The 23,891-nt window shown below is 35.1% G+C and overlaps 1 protein-coding gene across 1 annotated transcript in view; it reads left to right on the forward strand.

Moving 5' to 3' along the window:
* Positions 1 to 18,788, forward strand: part of LOC136029426 (sortilin-related receptor-like) — a 127,054-nt gene extending 108,266 nt beyond the window's left edge. Inside the window, exons 25-30 of the mRNA XM_065707808.1 lie at positions 841 to 999; positions 5,241 to 5,500; positions 7,849 to 8,126; positions 10,301 to 10,491; positions 16,152 to 16,358; positions 18,472 to 18,788. Coding sequence (XP_065563880.1) covers positions 841 to 999; positions 5,241 to 5,500; positions 7,849 to 8,126; positions 10,301 to 10,491; positions 16,152 to 16,358; positions 18,472 to 18,527 — 1,151 coding nt within the window. The 3' untranslated portion in view covers positions 18,528 to 18,788. The remainder of the gene's footprint in view (positions 1 to 840; positions 1,000 to 5,240; positions 5,501 to 7,848; positions 8,127 to 10,300; positions 10,492 to 16,151; positions 16,359 to 18,471) is intronic.
* The last annotated feature ends 5,103 nt before the right edge of the window (positions 18,789 to 23,891 follow it).

A 23,891-nucleotide genomic window follows, 5' to 3' on the forward strand; every position in this document is an offset into this window, starting at 1 on the left:
TTTTTTTTCAATAGTAACGAGTAACATTCAAATCAGGCGCATATTCAAGCAGCCCCTCCCCCTCCCCTATAGGAAAACCCTTTTGGTACTATGCGATTATTTTTGATAATTTCCTTCACGTTTACATAATATGCATATTGCTTGTCTTTTAGACCCATTTAGCTTCTGTTAATGATATTACATTCACTCTTATAAGTCTGATCCTACTTAAGTGAAATTATACTGGGTTCAACACCGGCTTACCAGCCTGGTAGGGAGGAGGTGGGGCAAATTTTTCGTCTCTTGTCGGAATTTTACTTTATACTTGTTCAACTTTTTGGGGAAGGGAAATAAGTTGTTGTTTTTTTTAGGGAGGAAGCACCGTCAGCTAATCACACTAATATAGAAATAAAATTGCGAATGGGCCGCATTCAGGGAGGTAAGGTAAAAAAGGTAAAGGATACGGCATTAGACTTTACAGTCCCTACCGGCGGTGTTGATCTCCGTTTCTTGGCCCTTCAGCCAGGAAGTGCAATGGGGGGTTGGGGGCCAACCATTCTGTGCTTTCGCACACCCTTCCTGTTTACCTTCCCCAGATTTCTCCAGGTACCCATTTAAAGCTGGGTCGACTCTGGCTAAGCTTACAGAGTCACGCCACTGACTCCCGTCCCAAACTGAACAATTGGGTACACTGGGATTCGAACCCGTGTCCTTTCAGAAAAAGGTTTCGACGTCGTGTAAAGTTTTTTGTTTGAGAAACCTTTCCTGTAGAACGATATACCTGGATATGGCCCTGGGCATATGGAAACTAGTTTAAGCATCTGAAAGAATAGTTTCATTTGTTTTTATCGTTTATTTTAGGTATTCCCATACCTTCCGTTGGTGTTGTTACATTCAGCCTTCTAAAGCCGGATCCTACCTCAGTAAAATTATCATGGGTTCAGCCAAAGGACCAAAGGAAGCTTCGCTGGGAATATGGAGTCTATTATGGATTAACGTACAAAGAGATGTACCAAAGTGGTAAGCTATATATCTTAATTTCCTCCAAATTAGTGCTTATGCTATTTTCCTTTCTTTCTTTCTAGCACAGTTATTCTTTCTTTTTTTATGCCTGCGTCTTTTCCCAATTTTTTGGGGTTTTTGTGCTTTTTTTGTGATTCACGAAGGTTCTTTTGGATTCGCTTTTTTTTAAATGCTCATTTTACTATGAATATTTTTTTTTTTTGCAAGAGCTGTGGTGCTAGCAATTATGTTCTAAAAGCCGATAGTTTTGTCACTTATCTTCGACAAATTATACCGTAATATATGAATAATTATTAAGTCGACAATTAGAAAATGCCCCTCGTACAAGAAATATGTGAAATAGTCTTTAATTTTTTTTTTTTTATTTAGGTGTAGTTACACAAAAAAATAATTCTTCTGTTTTTTCGTTTGTGGTTGAGCATTTTTCTGGTTCTTGAAAGTTGTTGAGCTTCATTTTGGATACAGAAAAGCTTTTTTTGAGTTTATTTTTTCTCTATCTTCGTCATCTTTTTCTTTGTCTGTCTACAAAATGTCTTTAGTCTAATAAGTTTTGTAAAGCGTTGGCTTATGTCCTGTACCTTGCGAGTGAAACTATTATGTGTGTCTGTGTAAAACGAGAAAATATTTTATTTGTCTTTGGTCATATATTTCTTGGTAACGAACCATAAGAAAAGAGGTAGTTAGGGGAACTAGCAAAAGAATGTTGATTACAATGTATAAATCAGAAAAAAAAATGTCTTTCATGTTGATATTTTAAATTCACTTTTCTTTGTTACCAATCAATCCTAAGAAAATTTGTAAAATGGGGAAAGAAAGGGGGAATGCGGAACTTTTTAAAATTTATTTTGTTCTGTTTCTTCTTCATCTTCTATCACCTTCTTCTTTTATCATTTTATACATTCCTGAAAAAGGTGTATGCCAGATGTTCCTCTCACTCAGACTATCTATCTGGGTTTTTTCTCCAGTTAGCCACGGATTGATGGCAACTTGATTTGAATTCAAAAATCAACATGTAAAAAGAAGAAATGGGGAGACGAACATTTCAGAAAAATGAGGAAAACAGCAACGACATGCAAAAGAAACAAATGGAAGTACCTACACAGACCACACAGAGCTTAATTCGAAGCGGAGTCTGTCTATTATCGTCAAAAAAATGTATCATACTTCAAAAGCCAAAAGTGATGCAATTGGCAAGAAAAAGAAACAAATAAAGAATGAAATGACTTAGAGCAGGAGTGGGGTAAAAAAGGCTATCCCAGCGTAGCAAATTCACAATACCATTTCACAAGAAGAAAACGGTTTTCCCAGCACCAAAGGCAAATAATATCTTCCATTCCTACAAAAAGACCAATTTTTCAAAGTTTTTAGTTTATTGTTTTTAATTAAATTTTGTTTTCTATTAAAATGACAAAACATAAAATGGTGAAAAAGAGAAAACGAGGACAATAACAGCCAGTGAAAAAATTAAAGAATTATCCCAATAGACCTCCGTTTGACTCTCCTCCTTTCCTCTTCGGGATTTTATGATTTGTCATGATTAGCCAGTGTAGTCTCAGAAATCTATATATATAAAAATAAGTATTTTGTGAGTCGACTGACGTCATGTTTGTCGACTGACGTCATTATAAGGATTGAGCATTATGCCGTCATGAAGTTGTTTGTCGACTGACGTCATGTTTGTTATGACGTCAAAGGCTTTGTATATGCCGTCATATAAGAAGGCGTTTCAAAGAGAAATTTTTAGTATAGATCTTAAAATGACAGAATAAACAGCCGAGGAAGCTGCTCAAATAGTTAATGCCCAAAGGCTTGCGGCTAAAGAACGCAAAATCGCGCAGTTAGATGAAAATCAACCTGGACAGCGAGAGTCAAAACGTATCAAAACTGAAAATGATAGCGATGATGATTGGGTTTGGGATTTTGACTTGGATAAGGTCATCAATGCCTACCAGATTTTAGTTAAAAAAACAAGGTTCGACGATATGTATTTCATAGTGACGAAAGACAAGCCAAGGTCAAACAAACCAAACAACTTGAAAGTGATACCGATGATAAAAAAAAAAACGACGTTGAAAGGATTATCGTTTCCCAGTTGCAACATCTTTTCCACAAAAATAATAATTTAGTGCTTCTGTTCAAAACAGCAATCGAATTGATGCCTACTGATACGCAACTATCAACGAAGTGGCAATCGTTATGGTTGGGGATCAGTTCTTACCTCGAGATAATATTCTTTATAGGTGAAACAATCAGTTGACAAGAATTGCTTAAACTCATCGATGCTACGATGCCCTACAATATCCTATCATTTTTTGCGATGGAGCCGACGGCTATCACTTTAATATTAAATTGATAAATCCAGCCACTAACAAAGAAATGGATAAGAAATGCAGCGCAATGAAATATTATGCCTATAGATTAATGATTCGTCATTTATTACATTTACATATAATCCATCTTGGGATTAGATACAACAGCTTTTACATCCTGGACAATCGCCGGTTCATAGACATGACATTACGGCCCGTGTCTTCCGGCAAAAGTTGCTCTCCTTCATCTCCTACAGAGTTATGGGAGAAATACAAATCGCAAATGGCCGAGAATATACTCCACCGAATACGGCTAGAAAGGTCAAATATGACCTTGGACTTTACAACAACAGAAATTTACAATTTACTCTACAACTGCACTTTAGTTATGATTGAAGATTTGTGCTTCTCTATTGCAAACAAACTTCTCAAGCATTTGGGAATGCCTTCACCTAATCGTACTGCTTCTATTTCTACATGTGTAGAATGGGATCGTGAACAAAGTTACAACACAATTGATCTATTGTCGTATGTTACAGACCGGGACATCGGGACACAAGGAATATAAATGACGACCGGGACACTCAAAAAGAAATTTCAGACCGGGACACAAATGACAAGCGGGACACAGGGAATATAAATGACGACCGGGACACTCAAAGATAAATTACAGACCGAGACACCGGGACACAAATGACGACCGGGACACAGTGAATATAAATGACGACCGGGACACAGGGACACAACTACAACGGGGACGCCGGAAGGGCACATGGGGGATATATAAATGACGACGGGGACACGGGGAATATTCGATTAGCAATTACCATCAACAAAGCCCAAGGGCAATCATTAGAAAAATGCGGTATAGATCTGAATACGGATTTTTTTTTTCCATGGACAATTATATGTTGCATGTTCAAGAGTCGGTAAGCCTGACAATCTATGTATATGCACAGACAATGGGACAGCGAAGAATATTGTATATTCGCAAGTTTTACGTAGTTAAAAACATATATATATATATATATATATATATATATATATATATATATATATATATATATATATATATATATATATATATATTTATATATATATTCACAGGTGGGACACAGGGACACAACTGCAATGGCACGTAAACGGGGGAGGGGCGCGAAGCGCCCCCACCAACAGCTAGTTACTTATGAAAATATATTTGAAATTTAATCGAAGCCAATCAAATTAATTGTTTTGATAATCAAAATAATTCACTGGAGACCAAATATAATAATGACGAAGTGGTAAGTACACATCCTTAAGTTGTCCAAGGTATAGAATTAAAAATAATCTAGACATAATGCCTGTAGATTATTACTTAGAGAAAATTTTGCTTCCGCAATAAAAGATACTGTAATATCTTTATGCAGTATTTTATTTCTCATTAAAGTCTATAGTTTTGTTGCTTTAAATTGCGAACATTCAGACTGTGATTGTTCAAGTATTAATTCTTAATACCATTTTTATCTGATTTTAAGCTACCGATTACATTTGTTTGATATATTTTATGTTCCGATTCAGTTTAATTATAATCAGAGTTCATCCTTACTAGTTCAAAATTGAAAACTAGTGAAAGCCTAGTAACCGTCATCTAAATGCATTCAAGCAATGCCTAATAAATTTAAGTGCCGACATTTAAATCGAATTTAAGTGTAAAACTTAAATTACCAAAATGTATATGATATACTCTATGCCCCAATTCAATTGAATCATAATCCGAATTTTTCCTTTGAGACCCAAGGTTGAAAACTGATACCGCAATGACCATCAAAAACTTTCATGGATTTAAATGTACCGTCATGTAAATTAAATTACTTAAATTACCTATATGTATGTGATACACTCTATGTTCCAATTCAATCCAATTATAATTTGAATTCATTATTGCAGGTCCAAGGCTGAAAACAAATGAAACCACGGTAACAGTCAAGAATCTACATGCATGTGAGCAATATCTAATGGAAGTGGTTATTGTTGGTCCTGCTGGTATAGGCCCTGGCTCTGAAAGGCCGCTTCAAGTTGTTACTGACTTCGACCATAAAGCACCACCGAAGTCTTTAAGGGTAGCTAGGGACGAAAATGACCCAGAAAGGATGATTGTTGCTTGGAGAGCAGCTTGTCCATCTCTTCAGTCAGAAGTTGGCTATATAGTAAGTAATGTCTTGCAACGCTGTTCCTTCCTGATAAAACTGTGCCAAATATGCGGAATTGGAGCATAAATTTTGCTTTAAGTGATAGCTACTAGTTAAGTTATGTATTACATGTAAGCTTCCGAACTATTTGTACCTTGCGCCTTTTCGACGTGTATACTCAGAAACAGATATAAAACAACTCCGGTGAATTCACTGCTCGTATTCAAAGTATTTTCTCGGCCACCCACCTTAGGCAAATGATTGTTGGGTCACTCGGAGGTATGGTACCATAGATCCTTAAGCTATTGCTTTAGGTTATTATTAGATCCATCGGGCTATGCATTGAATATTGTAAAAAAAAAAAAACAGTGATTACCTATGCTGTCTGATTTCAAACAGTAAATTTGTCGTAGAATTTTGCTTTTATTTCGTTGTCGTTTTCTTTCTCTTTTTGTATCTTACTCCGTTTGGTATTCTACGTACAAGGGGCTATAAAGTCAACTCATCGATCTTCAGATATATAATACGTTTCTTAAGTAAAACCTAATTCCCCCCCCCCACAGGAAAAAAAATTTGAAGATAGTGCGCCCGAGGTTGTTTACACTAGGACAGAGACTAAAAAAACGAATCATGATTATAATCAAGCTGAATTTTTAACTTTGCTCAGGTTTTTACTCAAGCATCTATTATACTGGTTTCATTGTTTCTTTCAGTGACTTGAAATTTAAATTTCGTTATGTTTTTAATCTTAAAAGTGTACTTGTAAAACCAAAATATCCAAAAGTTAAACTTGGCTGTGACTAAAAAGAACTAAAACTTTTGATAAATCTCTTGGGGTGACGACCTATTGTATGTGTCGTCTCATGGAAATTGTAAATTTTTCTCTCTTTAGTATTTGACTTTTGTGAGTTTTCATATATAATTTTATTGTTTCATCATCTTTTATATTTATTTTAATCGAGTATTCTTTCCATATCTAACGATTTCTTATGTTTTTCATACTTTTATTGCTTTGGACGTGAAAAGCAACCTCAGTTTTGGCCGCTTGTGACAATTTTTTTTAGAATAAAGCTTTATCATGTTCTATAACCTGCTGATAATGAGGGTCTTGACCTTTTATTTGATGGACAAACTAATAGGCTATTTGAAGAAGCAAAAAACATCCCTTTCAACAGAAAACATTCAACACTAAAAATACGAAGGAGGTGGTGCAGGGATCTCTATAGTTTTCCTATGTCGTAATTGAGTTGAATTCCTAATTTTACATTTTACCACCAATTCTGGCAACATGAAATGGTAACCTTTGTAGACGGACCATTGAGTTTATTTTATGCACTTTTAGGACATGCAGCCCCTGGGGCAGATGCTTGACACGTATGAGTAACGTGATTGAAAAACTAAGTGACCGTCTAATTAAAATATTTGAGGATTAAGGCGCATCGTTTTTCGCTTATTTTTTCAGATAATTAACATATTGTAGGAATCGTTGTCTCATTTTATTTTTTAATTAAGATCAAGTAGTTGCGGGCATCAAGCCATGGCTAATTGTAGAAAAAGCCAAGACAGATATTCTGGGTGAGAGGCAAATTTGGCATAAGCTCTTTTTACGAGTGTATAAAAATGATGGCATTTCACCTGCTGATAGATAAGTCTATCATCCATCCCTCCATACATCATTCCTAGGGATCATTCCTTTTTTTTACCGCAGAACAATCAATGTTTTGTTCGTTCGAAAAATTTTTAACCTACTGTCAAAATATTGTATTTATTTAAACTTACTCATCATCGCATTTGGCACTTTTATATTGATGTTGTTTCTCTCATTTTGATCGTGTGTTCAGAATTTTTTTTTCTTTTAGTTTGGGCTTCTAAATTTTATTTTCGGTGGCTGCTTGAAGCCACTTCTTTGACACACCAGACTGAAGTGATTAAAAGATAGCTATTTAGTTCATCTAATTGAGTTCTAAGGGTCATCCCTTTTTACTTCTTACCAGATAATTAAAATAGCTAAATAATCTTTGCCTTTTTTTTGCTTTTATTAAATTATAAAATAAAAGTTCTCTTTTTTACAGAATAAACAGTATAACAATAGTTTTTGGTAAAATTCTTACCTTTAATTTTGAAATCAACGGACATATTCCTTTAAAACCGTATTCATAATTACTTGTCCTGTAGGTTTCATTCATAGGTTTTGTTAAGAATGCGATTCAAGAAACGTCAGTATTTCCTGGTCCGCCTCCATTTGATATAACCAATTACAGTCAGACTCGTGCACATAAGGGAGGGGCTTAACACATAGTATTAACACACTAACATTAATGCATTCTTTTTATTTTAAGTTTTACTCATTATCATTTGTGTTCTAGGTTTCGTTGGTAGATCAGGTAAAAAATATGAGCCAGGAGACATCGATGCCTGCTTCAAGGTCTCCATCTTTAAGCCTAAATATCAATGTCAATTGGGGTGGCAACTATTCTGTGACAGTTAGGTCGAGCGAAGAAAACTCACGCCCAACAAGTCCGGTCCATTTCTTCGCACCGCCTTTGCCTGTGCCATATCAGCTGTTTGCCATTCCTGAAAAGAATAGTTCATATTTTGTTTATTGGAAGACTGGTGACTTGCCCCGAGGAATGAAAAAGAAAAAGTAAGTTTGGTTGTCAGTCTCGGGTTTTTCCTTTCATTTATTTGTTTTCTTGCTGTAAATTTGGTATAAAGTGATGGAGAGGCATAGTGCTTTCTTCCTCCGTTTTAATAGCATATTCCTGTAAATGATAATCTGGCTTTTTGAACGAGAATGCTGTGTTTTCCAGTAAATATTTAATCTATGGATGCTCTAGGATGAAAATTCGTTTGGCCAAACCACCAAATAGCACATTTTGTGATTTTTGATTAACTGAAATCTCTACAGTAATTTTTTCCGAAAACCTAGCAGTAGATATTTCAGTTTTGTTACACTAAATTCTGTTACAAAAGGCAGCATAAAAAGCGGTCAAAATTATTTTTTAATTCAGAAAAGATACATAGTTCAAAAACTGGGGTAAATTATCCCCGTAATTGTGGCTGTTTTGTCATCTCTTATGGGGTTGTCGTCAATTAAATGGGTGTATGGTAGAATGCCAATAATATATAGATAACTTCGAAGACCACACTGCCTTTCCATGACGAAAGTAAAACAGTTCAAAATAGGGATAATACCTTTTTATTGACAGTGAAATATAAAATTATTTAACTGGATATTTCGAACACATATACAGTGTTCATCATCAGCAGTAAAACTAAAAGACATGAATAAAAATAAACAGAATTTATACCTAATAAACTAATTACATATAGTTTATTGCTCTTATTTTTAATTAACTATAAAATTATTTTAATAAACTATATGTAATTAGTTTATTAGGTATAAATTCTGTTTATTTTTATTCATGTCTTTTAGTTTTACTGCTGATGATGAACATTGTATATGGGTTCGAAATATCCAGTTAAATAATTTTATATTTCACTGTCAATAAAAAGGTATCATCCCTATTTTGAACTGTTTTACTTTCGCCAATAATATAAATTCTGTCATTTCTTGAATTGTTTTAATGAGCTGACATATTTCTTTTCTTTTTAATGTCTAGTTTTTCGAGTATTGTGGTATGATACAGCTGGAAAACATGTTGCTATCTGTGGCAGTCCTTACAGTTTTCTTAAATGAAATGGTAGAAACCGGATCATTCGGAGTTTCCACTTTTAAAAAGTTCATATTGCTGTACAATTACTGGGCGTAACCAAGGGCTGCGTTTTTAATGTTGCTTAACTGGAAAGAGTGTGCAGATAATTGTTCGTGTTGTTTGGACAAGTTGCCTGCGGGAACTCAAAAGGTTCTATTGTACCTGACATAATTTTTCCTGAGAGTGGACTTAGTGTTTCAATGTTATTTAACTGTAAAAAATGTGCAGTTGACTCGGGGGCTATTGTTTGTGTTGATTAGAGAATTTGGCTGTAGGGATTCCTATGAAGGTTTTTCTCTCACTCCAAATGCAAAAAAAAAGAAAAACTAAACCTAAAGGCGTAGCTTCCTAAAATCATAATATCTTGAATATCCAGCAGCCACAATACTAAAACGGTACTGGGTTGGACCCACTGTTTGGTCTTGTGTTCAAAGCATGGTAATGGGTGTCTTGATTATTCCAGTGTCGCCACTTCTTTTTTTCTTCATTTTTTGTATAAATTTTTCCAATCTTGACTGAAATTAAAAAAAAACTCATTGAATGTTTTATATTGTCGGCTTTCATTATTGATTAGTAATAAAATCATACCGAATATTGGCAGTAAAAGAATGTGTAGCATTCTGTGGTAGTCTTTACGGCTTCCTGACAAGAATACTGCTGGTAGGTGTTAAGTAGGCTTCTAATTGCTCTTTATTTCTTTCTCTTTTTCTCTGTTTACTTTGACCCTTATTGTACTTCATTTAACCCATCGATAGTTCCTTAGTCAAATAAATACATTGTTGCTTGTTTTTTTGTTTTGTTTTTACCTATATTGCAAAGCAGCAAAAATAGTAGTAATCGTGGTTCGTTGCAGAAGTAATTTACCCCTCAGAAAAAGTAACAAAAAAATATAATTTTCTGAATATTTTACAATTGGAAAATATTATGTATTCTACCAGAATCTTCCTCAATGTTACAAATGCATATACATTTGTCTGATGGCCCAGCTAAGAGTACTGACACTTTTATTGTTAGATATTAATGTCTTTACACTTTCTCGTAATAGCCATAGAACTAAGTTTCGCTTTATGTTACTGTCGCCTATCGAAGTTGTTTGTTTTAGGATACATTTTGAAATTTTACTCTCTGACGACAAGAATTTCACGACTTATGAAGAAAAACGATCCTTTGAGAATTCAGTTACACTTGAACCATTGACAGAAGGACAGATAATGTATCTGAAAGTGAAGATGGTCGATGAGGATGGCTATGAATCTACGTTTTCTGAGCCGATTGCTGTTGAACGACCTTTTGGTAAGTCCAAACTTCGTACATCTAACCATTGCTCCAAACGGCTGTAGGTGTGTTCCAGAAAAAAAAAAATGATGTGAAATGAGACATCAAATATATATATATATAAAATGGAGAATGTATAGACATCATTTTTATCACCTATATCACGAAGCATCAAAATTACAATTAATCAAGGTTCTTGGCCCAATCAAATCAGCCTTGAGTTCCTTTGATTGAGCCATAAATCAGCCTTATACCGCTCGGAAAGTAAAATAAGGAGCGCTTGTTCCATTTCATTGCTGCTTTCTTTTAAATTTTTTTAATAGAATGATTGTATGAACGACCTGGTTTGACCATTCAGTGTGTCTGTTATGAAAGAGCGGCTTGGATGACTTCGATCTCTGAATTAACTGGGACCGTATACCAACACTAGCTCTACTAAATAGCCCGCATGGTGGCTGGCTCCATGTAATCTAATTCTAAGATTACAACTATTTGGAGTTAATCAAGGTTCATGGTCAATCAAAGCAGCCATGTGTCGCTTTGATTAGGCTATAAATCAGCCATAGGTGGCTCAAAAGTAAAATAAGGAAAGCTTGTTCTATTTCGACGTGGTTTCATTTTCGTTAATAACGTGACCTTGCATCAGTGGCCTTAAAAGACCTAGGTTTCTGCATTGGCGTGGACCCTACCCCCAGATTAGCTGTACTAAGCAGCCTCTAAGTTGGTAAGAGAAAGGATAGGTTTACATATATATATATATATATATATATATATATATATATATATATATATATATATATATATGTATATATATGTATATATATATATATATGTGTATATATATATATATATATATATATATATATATATATATATATATATATATATATATATATATATATATATATATATATATATATATATATATATATATATATATGTGTGTGCGTGTGTGTGTGTATATATATTTATTTATTATTACGAATAGCGGTAAGCATTAATGCTTGTCGCAAAAACACAAAAACACAAAATCATAATACTAATGTAAAGTAAATTGGCAACGACAAGTTAAACAGCAAAAACTTCTAAATAAAACGACACTACACAACAAAAGCGTCTAAATAGAAAGGCGTATTTACTAATGCACTCTTAAAATTTCGAACACTCTCTGCCTCGACAACCTCCAAAGGCAAACCATTCCATGGTCCGGCAACTCTACTAACAAAAGATAATTGACCAATTTTTTTCCGTGGTTTTGGGGGATATAATTTATAATCATGCTGACGAGTAGAGTGATAATGGCTAAATTTAAAAAATAAATTTGGATCAACATCATCCAACTTTTTGTGGCCATTCAATTCTTTTTGCCTCCGGAATGTTCTCCCTTCTTAAGAACAGATTTAAAAAGAATTCGGATTAATTATTTTAGATTATGTAAATTTCTATTGTTTCTTCTTCCTTGGACGACAAACCGGGTTTTAGTTAACAAATTTCTTCTTCATATTACAGTAAAATTGGAAGTACTACATAGAAAGCTTCCAAGTACGGCTTGTATCCGTGTCTCTCCGCACTACTACCTTATCTGTTTTTGTTTTTTGTCTTAAGTTATTTTTCCTTTTTTATTTCTTTGTTTATTTTTATGGCACTTGGTATTTACCAAGTAAAATATAGCGATCGCAATTTCTGTCGGTCTGTCGGTTCCGCTTTTGCTAGTTTGGGCACTTCCAGATAAGCTAGGACGATGAAAGATGGCTGGCGTATCAGGGACCAGACGAGATTAAATTAGAAATTGTCTCTTCCCCGATCATCAGGGGGGGGGAGTGAACAAGATAGTTGAGAAGAATTTTATTTGCCGGTAAAACAAATGATTGTTCTTCTTAAGTATGGCTTGTTGTTCTAGGGGTATGATTCTCGCTTAGGGTGCGAGAGGTGTCAGGTTCGAATTCCTGGATCACCCCAATTTTTTCACGAAGAAGATCCAAAACTAGATACGTGGTCAATATAGTAATCGCTGAAAGTTGGCAGGCGTATCAGGGACCCGACCAGATTAAATTAGGAATAGTCGCTTTCCCGATTCGACCATCTGGGGGGGGGGTGGAAGGACGGTTAATTCGGAAAAACAAGAAAAATGAGGTATTTTTAACTTACGAACGGGTTATCGAATCTTAATAAATTTGATATTTGGAAGGACCTCGTGTCTCTGCTTTAAAGGACGGTTAGTTCGGAAAAACGAGAAAAAATGAGGTATTTTTAACTTACGAACGGGTTATCGAATCTTAATGAAATTTGATATTTGGAAGGACCTCGTGTCTCAGCTTTTATTTTAAATCCCGATCGGATCCGGTGACATTGGGGGGAGTTGAAAGGGGAAACTGGAAATCTTGGAAAACTCTTAGAGTGGAAAGATCGTAATGAAACTTGGTGGGAAGAAGCTCTTGGCTGACCTCGTCTCTTGACTCCTGTTTTTTTTTCCCCTCTTTTATTACTCCCCGTTTTTTAGCATAAAGAGTTAGTTAAAAGTTAAATAATAACAACAATAAAGACAGCTTACGTCCTTATTTCTCTACATTTTGCGTTATTAGATTCAGCAAGTTGTGGTTTCTTCTTCGTTTTTTTTTTAATTCTCTTTTCCCCTCCTTTTATGATATTTCTCTTTTTTAGCGTCTTTTATTTTTTTTGTGTTACTCTGTATCTAGTTTCCATGTGATTTCTATGTTGATTTGCATTGTATTTTCATATGTTTTTCTTTATTTACTCTACGTATTATACCTTTGTGTAGTGTGGGTAAAAAAGCTTTTTGATCGACTCAAAACTTATGTTTTAAGTCATTGGGTCAAAAGGTCCCGAGCGCGCAAAAAATGGTTCCGCCGAAAAAAGGTCGTAAAACTTTCTTTCTCTGAAGGACTTAAAAATTCCCATCCGTAAGCTCTTTACCTAAGGGATCTCTCATGCACAAAAAAGAAATAATTTAGGTTTGGGTTTTGCGCCCACAAAACCTGTGGCAAAATGTTGTTTCGATTTACATGACACTTATGTCTGGAAATCCTTGGGTCGAGGGGATCTCAATTTAAAAAAAAAAAAATATTAGTAATAAATGGTTCGTCTGAAATGAAGCGCCAATAGGAAATAAAAAACTTTTACGGATCGAAACTTGAAACAGTAGGTCCCTGGCCAAGTGGACTCCAATGTTCCGATGTCAATTTGGGGGCCCAGGCCCCATAGAAATTCTGGGATAAATTGACTGCAATTTTTTGGAGGAAGTAGTTTGTTAGGGCCTCCAAAGATGAAACAAAAACTTGTTTTCCTTGGTCAGTTCGAAACTTGCATCCTCAAATCCTAGGGTCAAGAGGAGTCTAATATAAAGAAATAGCTTGGGGGTATCCCCCCCCCACGATTTTTTTTTTCTCTTCGAAATATCCAGCGCTATCATCGTTATTCAAAATGTCAACACAGTAGCTATATTTCAACATCTATCCATTCTCCGTCATAATCTTCATATATTTAGATAATATGAAAAAAACTTCGTTTTCTTAAAGAGTTAAAGAGGCTGCGTCCCAAAGTCGAACCTTAAAATGTACAGGAATTAGGAGAGGCAGTTGAGGGGCTGCCGCCCCCAAACCCACCGCTTTTAAAGAATCTTTTGTACAGGTTTTTTGTTGTGGGGGGACTTCATTGTTACTAATTACTAGTTTCGGCGCAATGGTTCTCCTGTCCTCTTGTGTTTAACATTTTTCGAAGTTATTCCATTATTCATTCATTTCAATTTTTTGTTAATTAAAAGAGGGCCTTTCCGAAGCCAAGAGCGGGGGTTAGGGGGGCGGCAGCCCCCCACAACAAAAAACCTGTACAAAAGAGTCTTTAAAAGCGGGGGGTTTGGGAGGCGGCAGCCTCCCCAACTGCCTCTCCTAATTCCTGTACGTTTTAAGGTTCGAATTTGGGACGCAGCCTCTTTAACTCTTTAAGAAAACGAAGTTTTTTTCATATTATTTCTGTATGTTTTTCTACAATCCATGGTGGATGTAATTTAATAATAATTTTCCATGTTTATTTTCTCGCTTTCTGTATCAATAAATTCAAACTGACAAAATTATCTAATTTTGATAATTTTAATAGTTTAGCAGCTTAATTAAAAATTTAGCAGCTAGTGGTTTTTACCCACCCGCCTCCGGTTTATGGGCCCAGCGCGCTTCCGCTGCGCCAAGCTGCTGTTATGCTTGTTATCAAACAAGTTATTACAATAGAAAATTTCACCCACGGCTTCAATTAGGAAATCAATTTAAATGGTTCTTTTAACTTGCTTCCATCAAGCCTTACCCCCGCTTCAGTATAAATTCTTGTGAACATTCCAGTATGTAATTCTGATCACATGTTTCCATGTTTATTTTCTCCCTTTCTGTATCAATAAATTCAAACTGACAAAATTACCTAATTTTACAAATTTTAAAAAGTTAGCAGCTAGCGGTTTCGTCCACCGATCTCCGGGTTATGGGCCCAGCACGCTTCCCCTGCGCCAAGCCGCTGTTAGTGTAAAAATTTTTCAAACAAGTGATGTTATTACAAGAGAAAATTTTACCTTCAATGGGGAAATGGGTTTTTCTAAGCTAGAAAATCGGGGGGTTAAGATTTTCCTACGAAACTTTCAAGGGCACTTACTCGGAGAATTCCGCGTCGAATGAGTCTTCGTACACCCAGATCCGATGTCGGCTGTGACCTGTAGGCGTGGCAGAAAAAAAACAAAAGGAGAACATGAACTTTAAGTGGCTATGCGTGGTTTCTGGAAAACAGGGAAGGAGTTATCGGATCGAGTTGAAATTTCGCGGATAAGCTCCTGGGCCCTAGGGGACCTTAACTTGTGAATTTCAGCCCGATCGGACAACGTTAAAGGGGGGCTGGGGTTGGGGGTCGAAACTTTCGGCCAGATTTTCCCCATGAAGGAAAAGTCGGAGGGGGATGAAATTTGGCAGGTTTCTTAGTTGGAGCTCGGGCTACGAAATGCATCCCTCCCCATCCCTCTGCGACCACTGGAACCGAAGATCGCTTAACATTGTCGTGGTTCGCCTCTTTAAAGAGGCACGAGTGTGCCTCCTTGATGTAGTTCCAATTGTTTATTTACATTTTTTGAAAAGATTGAAAAAATTTGCGTAATTCTAGTTTTTTCATCTGGAAAAAACTTTGAACCAGACGCTTGGTTATCGACTAGACCTTCAATGAAAAGGATATAACCTTTTCATTGAACAATAAATGAGCAAGGGAGTGAACCACAAATTTATCACAGCGTCATAAAAGTACCTAAGCAACCGTAATAATGTTGTCCCCAAAAGGAAAGGGTGTATCTAGTTATCTTTTCTCCTTTTTTTGCTAGAATTTTACTTTGGACCTATTATCCCTGCCCCGGGAAATGCCGTGCTTTTTGTGAATTCCTAACCATTTTGCATGATTTTCTGTGTTCGTATTTTTTCAACTCTATTCTATCTAATTTGCGCTCATTTATTATTTTTTTAACCTGATATTCGTTTTTTTTAAATTCCCAGTTCTAGGGAAGAAACTTAGTTCTTCCCCCTACAGCTTCCGCTGAGTTTATAAAGAAAATTTTGAATTTTTCTTTCTTATATGCTATAAAAGTGGAAGAAGTGGAAGTAAAGAATGCTTAATGATTTATCCTTGTTTTTACTTTACAGATGAAATGTCAGTTGTTGAACTTGCATCAAGTAACATGTCTGTTATTGTTGGCTCTGTGGCAAGCATCATAATCCTTTGCCTCATTGGATCAATGGCTTTTCTTCTACTCAGACATAGACGTTTGAATAGTTCTTTTCAACAGTTTATCAATAGTCATTACAACTCTAGAACAGAGTCAGCTACATTCACTGCGGGGGATGTAATAGGTAAGACCCTGTTCTGATTCAGGGCTTTGCGGTAAGGGGAACTGATATGAGGTAACTAAGGGGCTCTAGTGTGGGTTTTATAGGAACTAAAAGCTAACATCTATATTGACGGTGCAGAACTGAAAGACTGCTAAGTCTGGAAGAACTAGAAGATAAGCAGATCTGGAATAATCTGAAATGCGCTCTTATCTTCTTTGAACCCAGACTGAAATTTTCTTGGATTAAGCGCATTGTTGTGTTTTAAACTTTTTCTGGATTATAGTAATGTTGAAATGAGTGACTGCTGAAAAAAAAACGTGTACGAGTAACAATTTCCCCTTTTTGCAAAATCGGGTCCCTTATCTTTTGTCCATGGAGACAATGGGCCTTTGTGACCCATTGTACGGCGTTGATTTATAGTCTTTTGTGAAGCAGTCTGTCAAACTTTTTAGTTCATTGCCCTCCCCGATTCTTGATTCAAAATCACTAAAGCGCAACTGTGAATTCAATTCTAAGCTTTGAGTGCATATAAATTCTGATGAAAGTGCTATTCAAAAACAAAATGTGTTCAGGTAAAAATAATTGTTGCTTATAGATTCCAAATATTTTGATTTTATAAGTGATTACTAATTTAAAAAGGAATTTTATAAGGATTTTAAGGGATTTTAGAATGATTTTAGGGGATTGCTAAAGGGATTATCCCTAAAAATATTATTTGTCCAACCCAACGGCTTTCTGCGTTAGCTAATAGCCATTGATGTGTATTTTCAACGAGATAGGTTTTGAGAGATTGTATTGGGAATTTGTCGAAGATTCGATTAATTCGCTGGCTGAAAGGTAAACATACTTTGAAAAACCGCGCCGCAATTAGAAAAACATAAGTTGATTTTGCATAAAAACTCTTATGGTATAATTCCTATTTGTGCATCTAACTGTCTTCTAAGAATGGTGTTCTAATCACCAGGTTTTTTCATTGTCTTTTCACTAAATTAGATTTGCATTTCAGTATATTAAGATGCTTAAAATATCGTATGTTTATAAACCGTTTACTCGGATCAGCTTTTCAAAATTCGAGAGTTGTTCACAATTAACTTGATCGCGCCGGGTTATCCGCTTCTAGGGTCTTCGGTCCTTGACTTTCGTATTAGTCTTTAATTAGTCTGAGTGAGACTCAGTTAGTACAGTAATATTTTCGTCATTGGTGCCACGGCAAACCTTGAAAGTGAACAAGCCAAACTAACTACTTAAATTTTGGCAATACTTTTCGTCCGAAAAACAAAAAACATTAACAATCAGTTTTAGTGTTTTCTCAGTTGGCATTTTTTGTTGTATTTTTGTTTGTTTGTTGTGTGTCACCATGACCCATTAGTGCTTTCGTGTGAATAAATCTAAAATCAATCTATTGATTCTCAGCTACAACTACCAAAGGAAAGTTACACATCCTTAAGCTGTTTGGTAGCATATTTTATGCTATTTTTTCACACATGTTTTCTTTTTAAATTCTACTGCAGAAAAATGCATACGGATGTTTTTTTAAGACCCCCATACACAGAACTGAATTTTGCAAAAAAGTCATTAATAAGGGACTAGAACGGAATCTGCCAACTCCAAAGCTGAAAATATTTGAAGATAAATAATGGGGACTAATTTGTTAAGCTAGAAGGGAGGACAAAAGGATGAATATAGTGAAAGCGAAAAAAAAATTTGGGTTGTTATTCAATCCCGGACTCCTGAGTTAGTCGTAGGCTTCTGCATTTGTTAAGAGTTTATAAGTGTGACTCAGAATTGAGTCTAGGATATAGCAAAATGTACCAGCTCTTAGCTTTTGAAAATGTGTTTAACTTAAATGGAGATAAATTTAATCACAGTCTATTAGAAGTCGAGAAAGATTACTATTTCAAAGTGCTCGCATCGGAAAAGTTTGTAAATTGGCAATTTCTACATTGTCAATATTGCTATCTTAATTTCAGTTGCACCAAAGTAGTTGTTGTCTCTGAACCACCTACCAGCAATTACTACCCCCCCCCCAAAAAAAAAAGAAAGTGTCAAAAAGTTCTAGTTAAATCTCATTGTGATTAGGCCTTCAGTCATACACGTTCACATCCATTCTAAAATCTTGTTTTTCTTTTCACAGATGATGATGACTATCCGATAGTTCAGTCAGATGAGCAAACTTTGGTTGCCTGTTAACAAGTTTACGTGTTGTGATTGACACATTGTGATTTTCAATCGTATCCGAATATATAATCCGTTCGTATTGACTAATTTGTATTTTTGTGAATTGACACGTCCAATACTTTTACCTGATAAGTGTTTGTCGTGCTTTTAGCTGCTGTCTTTTAATTTCATCATAATCAAACTATTTTATTCACCTTTTTAGTTTTCTTTACTTTGTTTTCATTTTGTCTTGCCTTGTTTCCAATTTCTGCTTATTAAATGAATTATTTATTAGTAGTTCTATCAGGACCAGGACGAATCCAGCCTAAAATATGTAAACGTAAATGGTAGCTCAATTGTTTGTTTTCAGTGAAAATTGCCATGTTTTATTCTGTTTTAATGTCAATCGAAAATTTGCCAAATCATACGCCTGTGGAAGTTGTTGTACCTACATGTAATTATGAGGGTTAGTTTAAACTGAAAAAAAAAACACTTGCTTTTCAAATGTGGCTTGTAAACTTGAAAAATGACTAGACACTTTTTTTATGCAATTCGAGAAAGACCCGCCTCGAACTTATTTAGCCTTGCATTCTTCTTCTGTAATTTGTCAAGATTCAGATATGTCACCTGACAATCAGTTGAAAATAGGACGTATTTAAGTCTGAAAATAATATTTGATGGATTTGTTTATTAGAAAGCTGATCCTGACTTAAAAATGTCTAATCACAAACACCTTCCTGCAATTCAAGCTTATGCAGCGGGTCAAGTTTATTGCTCAAGACCGAAATTGGAGAATGTCGACATTCACCGGCGCATGTCCGAAATTACTTCTATTTTCTCATTGGATCTAGTCAGCTTTTCAGTTTTATGCAAGGTTTGATGGTGACAGGCTAGGCTAATAACAAATGGGTTTTTAACCCATTTCTGAGATTAATAACCTAATTTAACCTAGCCTAACCCAACCTTGCATCGAACCTTGCATAAGACTGACAAAGCTGGTTGAATCCAAGCAGAGAAAAAGGAATTTTGATCAACCGGTGAATGTTGACATTCTCCAATTTTGGTTTTTCACCGCTACGTATATATTATATATCCGCCTCTCAGATGCCAAATCTATTAATTGTCCTTTTTAAAGTTTTAATTGTCAACATTTAAAGAAAAAATAGACACAGTCTCTTTTATCCCCTTTTTTAACGTTAATACTGATATTTCTGTAGAATAAGGACTACTACTGGGCGGGTTGTGACACATTGGCATTGGATGCTAAATAATTTTTGGAACCAAGTTCTTATGTTGTTATAATGGACTGATTGGTTTCAATAGGGTACACGGATAAATGTCTATTAACAAAGTTTTTGAAGTATGGAACCGATTGTTGGTGGTTAAATCTAACTTCATGCTCCTATGGAAAAAAGGGGCTTTGATGCGTAAGGTATTTTTTTTTTTTTACAAGATTCAAATTGGAGGGACACGGATTTAGGAATATTTTATATTGGTTATTATATTGGTCTTATTATAATCAAAAGCATTATTGTCCTTGTTATTTATTTAATATGAAACTGATCACTCAATCAACCTACTAAAATCAGAGTCCTTAGTTTGTTAAAACCTTATTATTGTTTTATTAAGAAATAAACCAGTAAAGTGTCTTCTTGTTTAAAATCCTAGTGGTTTCTTCTGTAGACTTGATCGTGGACTTGAGCCAATTTCTTATATGGACTCGATCCATTTGGTGATGGTTCCACACATATTTAGAAAATTTGACTTATTCGAAAACTAGAACCCCACTTGCATAAAAAAAAAATATCTGCCAAATTCGGGGGTTAACTGGGCTAATTATACTCAGTTATCAAGTTTTTGTACCTTTTCGTATTTTGAGCTGGTTTTATTGTTTTGGTAGTTAAGTTGGTTTATTGATAAAACATGGTAAGATGGTAAAACTGGTTATTCGACCAAAGGGTTTGATTTTTTAACACGGGGTCTCTGACTTAATCTAGGAGCATGGTAAATATAAGTGAATTGAAATTTTCAAGAATCAGTCTACAGTCCAAATCAGGTATAATGTATATTATACCTAATTTGTACCTAATTAGGCTGGTTACATTAGGTAAATGTAACCTGCATCAAAAGGTGATGACCTCAAATGGTCAATTTCAAGTTTACCATGAAATTTGTTTTTAGATTTAGAGTTATTCCGTCTATTTTCTCATCCACCAATTTTTCATTTAGTACCAGCCGAATTTTCTTGATCATTAGGAAGAAGAAAAATCGCTAATTCTCGCTAACGGTCATTATCCTGGAGATGTTCGAAAACTCGATTGTCTTTTGGGAAACTCTGGATAACTAAGGAATAGTGGAATAATGGGCGATATTATCATTCTAAAAACATTTTAATTTATTATTAGCCTAAAAATTGTATCACATTATCAAGCTTTTGACGGATAATAATCATAAAAATACCGAAATACCGAATTTCCTTACTTATTAAAATAAAGAAAAAAATGTCGGCCTGCGGCAACACACAGTATTAAAGATGTTTTTAAACCTCTCTTCTGGGCAAATCAATAATGTAACGTCTTTTTAATCATTTCTATTGTTGAATGTGGCTTTTCGACCTACTAGTTAGGTTAATTAACTTTTGGAATACCCTTGTAAGGGCTTTAATCAAATAACTAGTCTTGTCATCATACTGGGTATATAGATTGATTAAAGGCATTATTATATCATGGCACTATTTCACTTTTTTATCTTCATTAGTATGTCTTTATTGGTTTTACTTGTTCGTATTACGCACCCTGTCCATTTGGCATTTGATTGGCTAATATATAATTATAGTAACACATTCAACTTTTTCGAAGACTAAAATGCCCTCCGGCACTATGAAAACAAATTACCTGCCTAAATTTTGAGGAATATGACTTGGCTAATTTTTCTTAATGATACAATGTTTGCGTTTTTTTTTTTGTTTTTTTTTTTTGTATTTAACGATTTTTATTGTTTAGGTAGCTAAGCTGATTTATTCTTGTTTGTAACTGTAATCGGAATGAAAAACGGATAAGAGGGTTTAGTGTCTTCTATTTATTTTTTATTGAACAGTGGTTATATATATATATATTTATTAAAGTATGATTTTGTTATGACACTCTTTAGCGTTTTCTCATCATTAGTGTTAGAGTATAGCCAAGGTTGTTTTTTTTTCTGTTGCTTGTCATAATAAATCCAAATTTATGATCATATAAAATCCGTTACGGGGGGCTAATTGCCCTCCATCACGGTTGATGGTATGAAGTTGAAACTTTCAGTGTGTGTTGAGGGGTATGTTGTAGAAACCAAAGGTCCTACGCCTATACAGCTACTACAACTGTTGCTGCTACGTAAGCTAAGTGTATTAAGGTGAAGGTATTAAGTGTATTTTTTGCGAATGGTATCAAGTTTTATTTTTAAGGTTAACTTGAAGAGGTGTTAAATTAAACACTACTATTTGCGTCAGGATTAAAAATTGTTGAAAAAGACTATGAACCAAACAAACCAATAGCAAACAATCTCCAACAAACAAATAGCAAGCCAAACTACGGATTCTTATAGGAAAAAAAAGCCAAAGATATAAGATATTTTTTCCGTAAAAAAGACTATGTCAATAAAAAAGAACATAAATAAATTTGGAAAACTTTAGCGAAGGTCTTATTCTTGTATAGTATTAATCTAAAAAAAACTTTTTCCACAAAACAAGTTTTTCAAATCAAAGTAAAGAGCTCTAATAAACCAAAGTTGAGCATAAATGAAGTCAAATAATCTTCCAAGCGTAAAACTACCAGAAATTACAATCAATAAGTAAATGAAACCAAAATCGAACAGAAATTACGAGAAATAACCGAGTCCAACTAAAAACAAGCAAAAATTAACATGAGTCGGGTTGATAACCCCCATGCCTTCCCAAGACCAGAACATAATTTGAATTTTACTAAAAAAAAATGACCATGGATTGTAAGTTTGATATGCATATACTGATATTTATTCCTTAACGTGTTAATATTTTTTATTTATATAAGTCAAAAAAATGAAATCTTTTAAAATGTATTTTGTTAGAAGAAAAAGTAAGCATACTTAGTCTTGGTTGTGTAATCAGCTTAGAAGTCTTAGGGGTCGTTCTCTAGGCCAAGGTTTCCAAAAAGTATACGCCTAAAATTACCCACATATCTGAGTAACTCGAAAAATGTTACGTGCATCCAGGATTTAAAATGTGCTATCTGCAGTTTCTTAGGAAGGACTCAAGGATCGAGTTGAACCTTCCATGAAGGGTTTCAGGGGAAAGGTCAAGTAAACCCTAAGTTTTAAATTGAGGGGGAGAGGGGCTCAGAGTCAAATCGAAAAACACTATGCGCATCGAAGTTGAAACATGTGAGAATACGACCCAAAATTCATTTTTTGTTAACTCTGAATCGTTTCAACTGTCAATCCAAATCCTTGAAGCGTGATTTGAAACTTTTGTTAAGGGTGTCTAACCTAACAGCTGTGCTGGATTAACCACATACCAGAGTTACAAATACTATAGGCCCCACACAGGAAAAATGTTTATCTGTTACTTTTTGATAAAAAAAAAAATTCATTAGATCCGACCTTATTCAGAAAATGATACCAATGCATAAGATACTTGATAATGGGTATATTAAACCTTATAAAGAATAGAGGATACAGAATTCGTCAGTAGTCTATATGACTAACCGGAAACTGCCAGGACAAGATGGAGTTAAGTGGTCAGCGGGACTATAATGTTTGAATTTTGCAATAAACTGACGCGTGACCCTGTCAATCTTTAGAAATGCAAAAATACAGCCGACAAAAAAAAAACACCGAAAGTTGAATTAATAAAGAGAGGTGTGGTAAATGTCCATGTGAAGTTTCACATAAACCTTGGCCATTCTTACCTTCTACCCAGTATAGTATGTGAGTGAGTATTACAGCACTAGATCCTCAAGATCCAAACCGATGGTGCTGATCTCCATTTCATAGCCCTTTGGCCAGGAAGTACAATGGAGGGTTAGAGGACTGCTATCTTACACTTTTGCACACCCATCCTGCTTACCTTCCCCAGATTTCCCCAGGTACCCGTTTAGAGCTGGGTCGACTCTCGCTGAGCTTGGAGAGTCACGTCACTGACTCCCGTCCTAAACCAAATAACATACCTCGCCAAGGATCAAACCCGTGCCCCTCGGACAAAGGTTTCCAAATCCAGCACGCCATGAGACTTTTATCCAGTCTCAGGTGTGATTATATTTATGGACGATTTGTCGTGTGAAATTTTCAACCAATAAAAACACATATACGTTTGACAAACTACAGAAAACAAATTTTATAAGTGCCGAACAACCCTGGGTTCGGGTCTTGCAGCCTCAAAAT

The sequence above is a fragment of the Artemia franciscana genome, chromosome 7 (assembly GCF_032884065.1).
Source record: "Artemia franciscana chromosome 7, ASM3288406v1, whole genome shotgun sequence".
In the NCBI taxonomy this organism is placed as follows: domain Eukaryota; kingdom Metazoa; phylum Arthropoda; class Branchiopoda; order Anostraca; family Artemiidae; genus Artemia; species Artemia franciscana.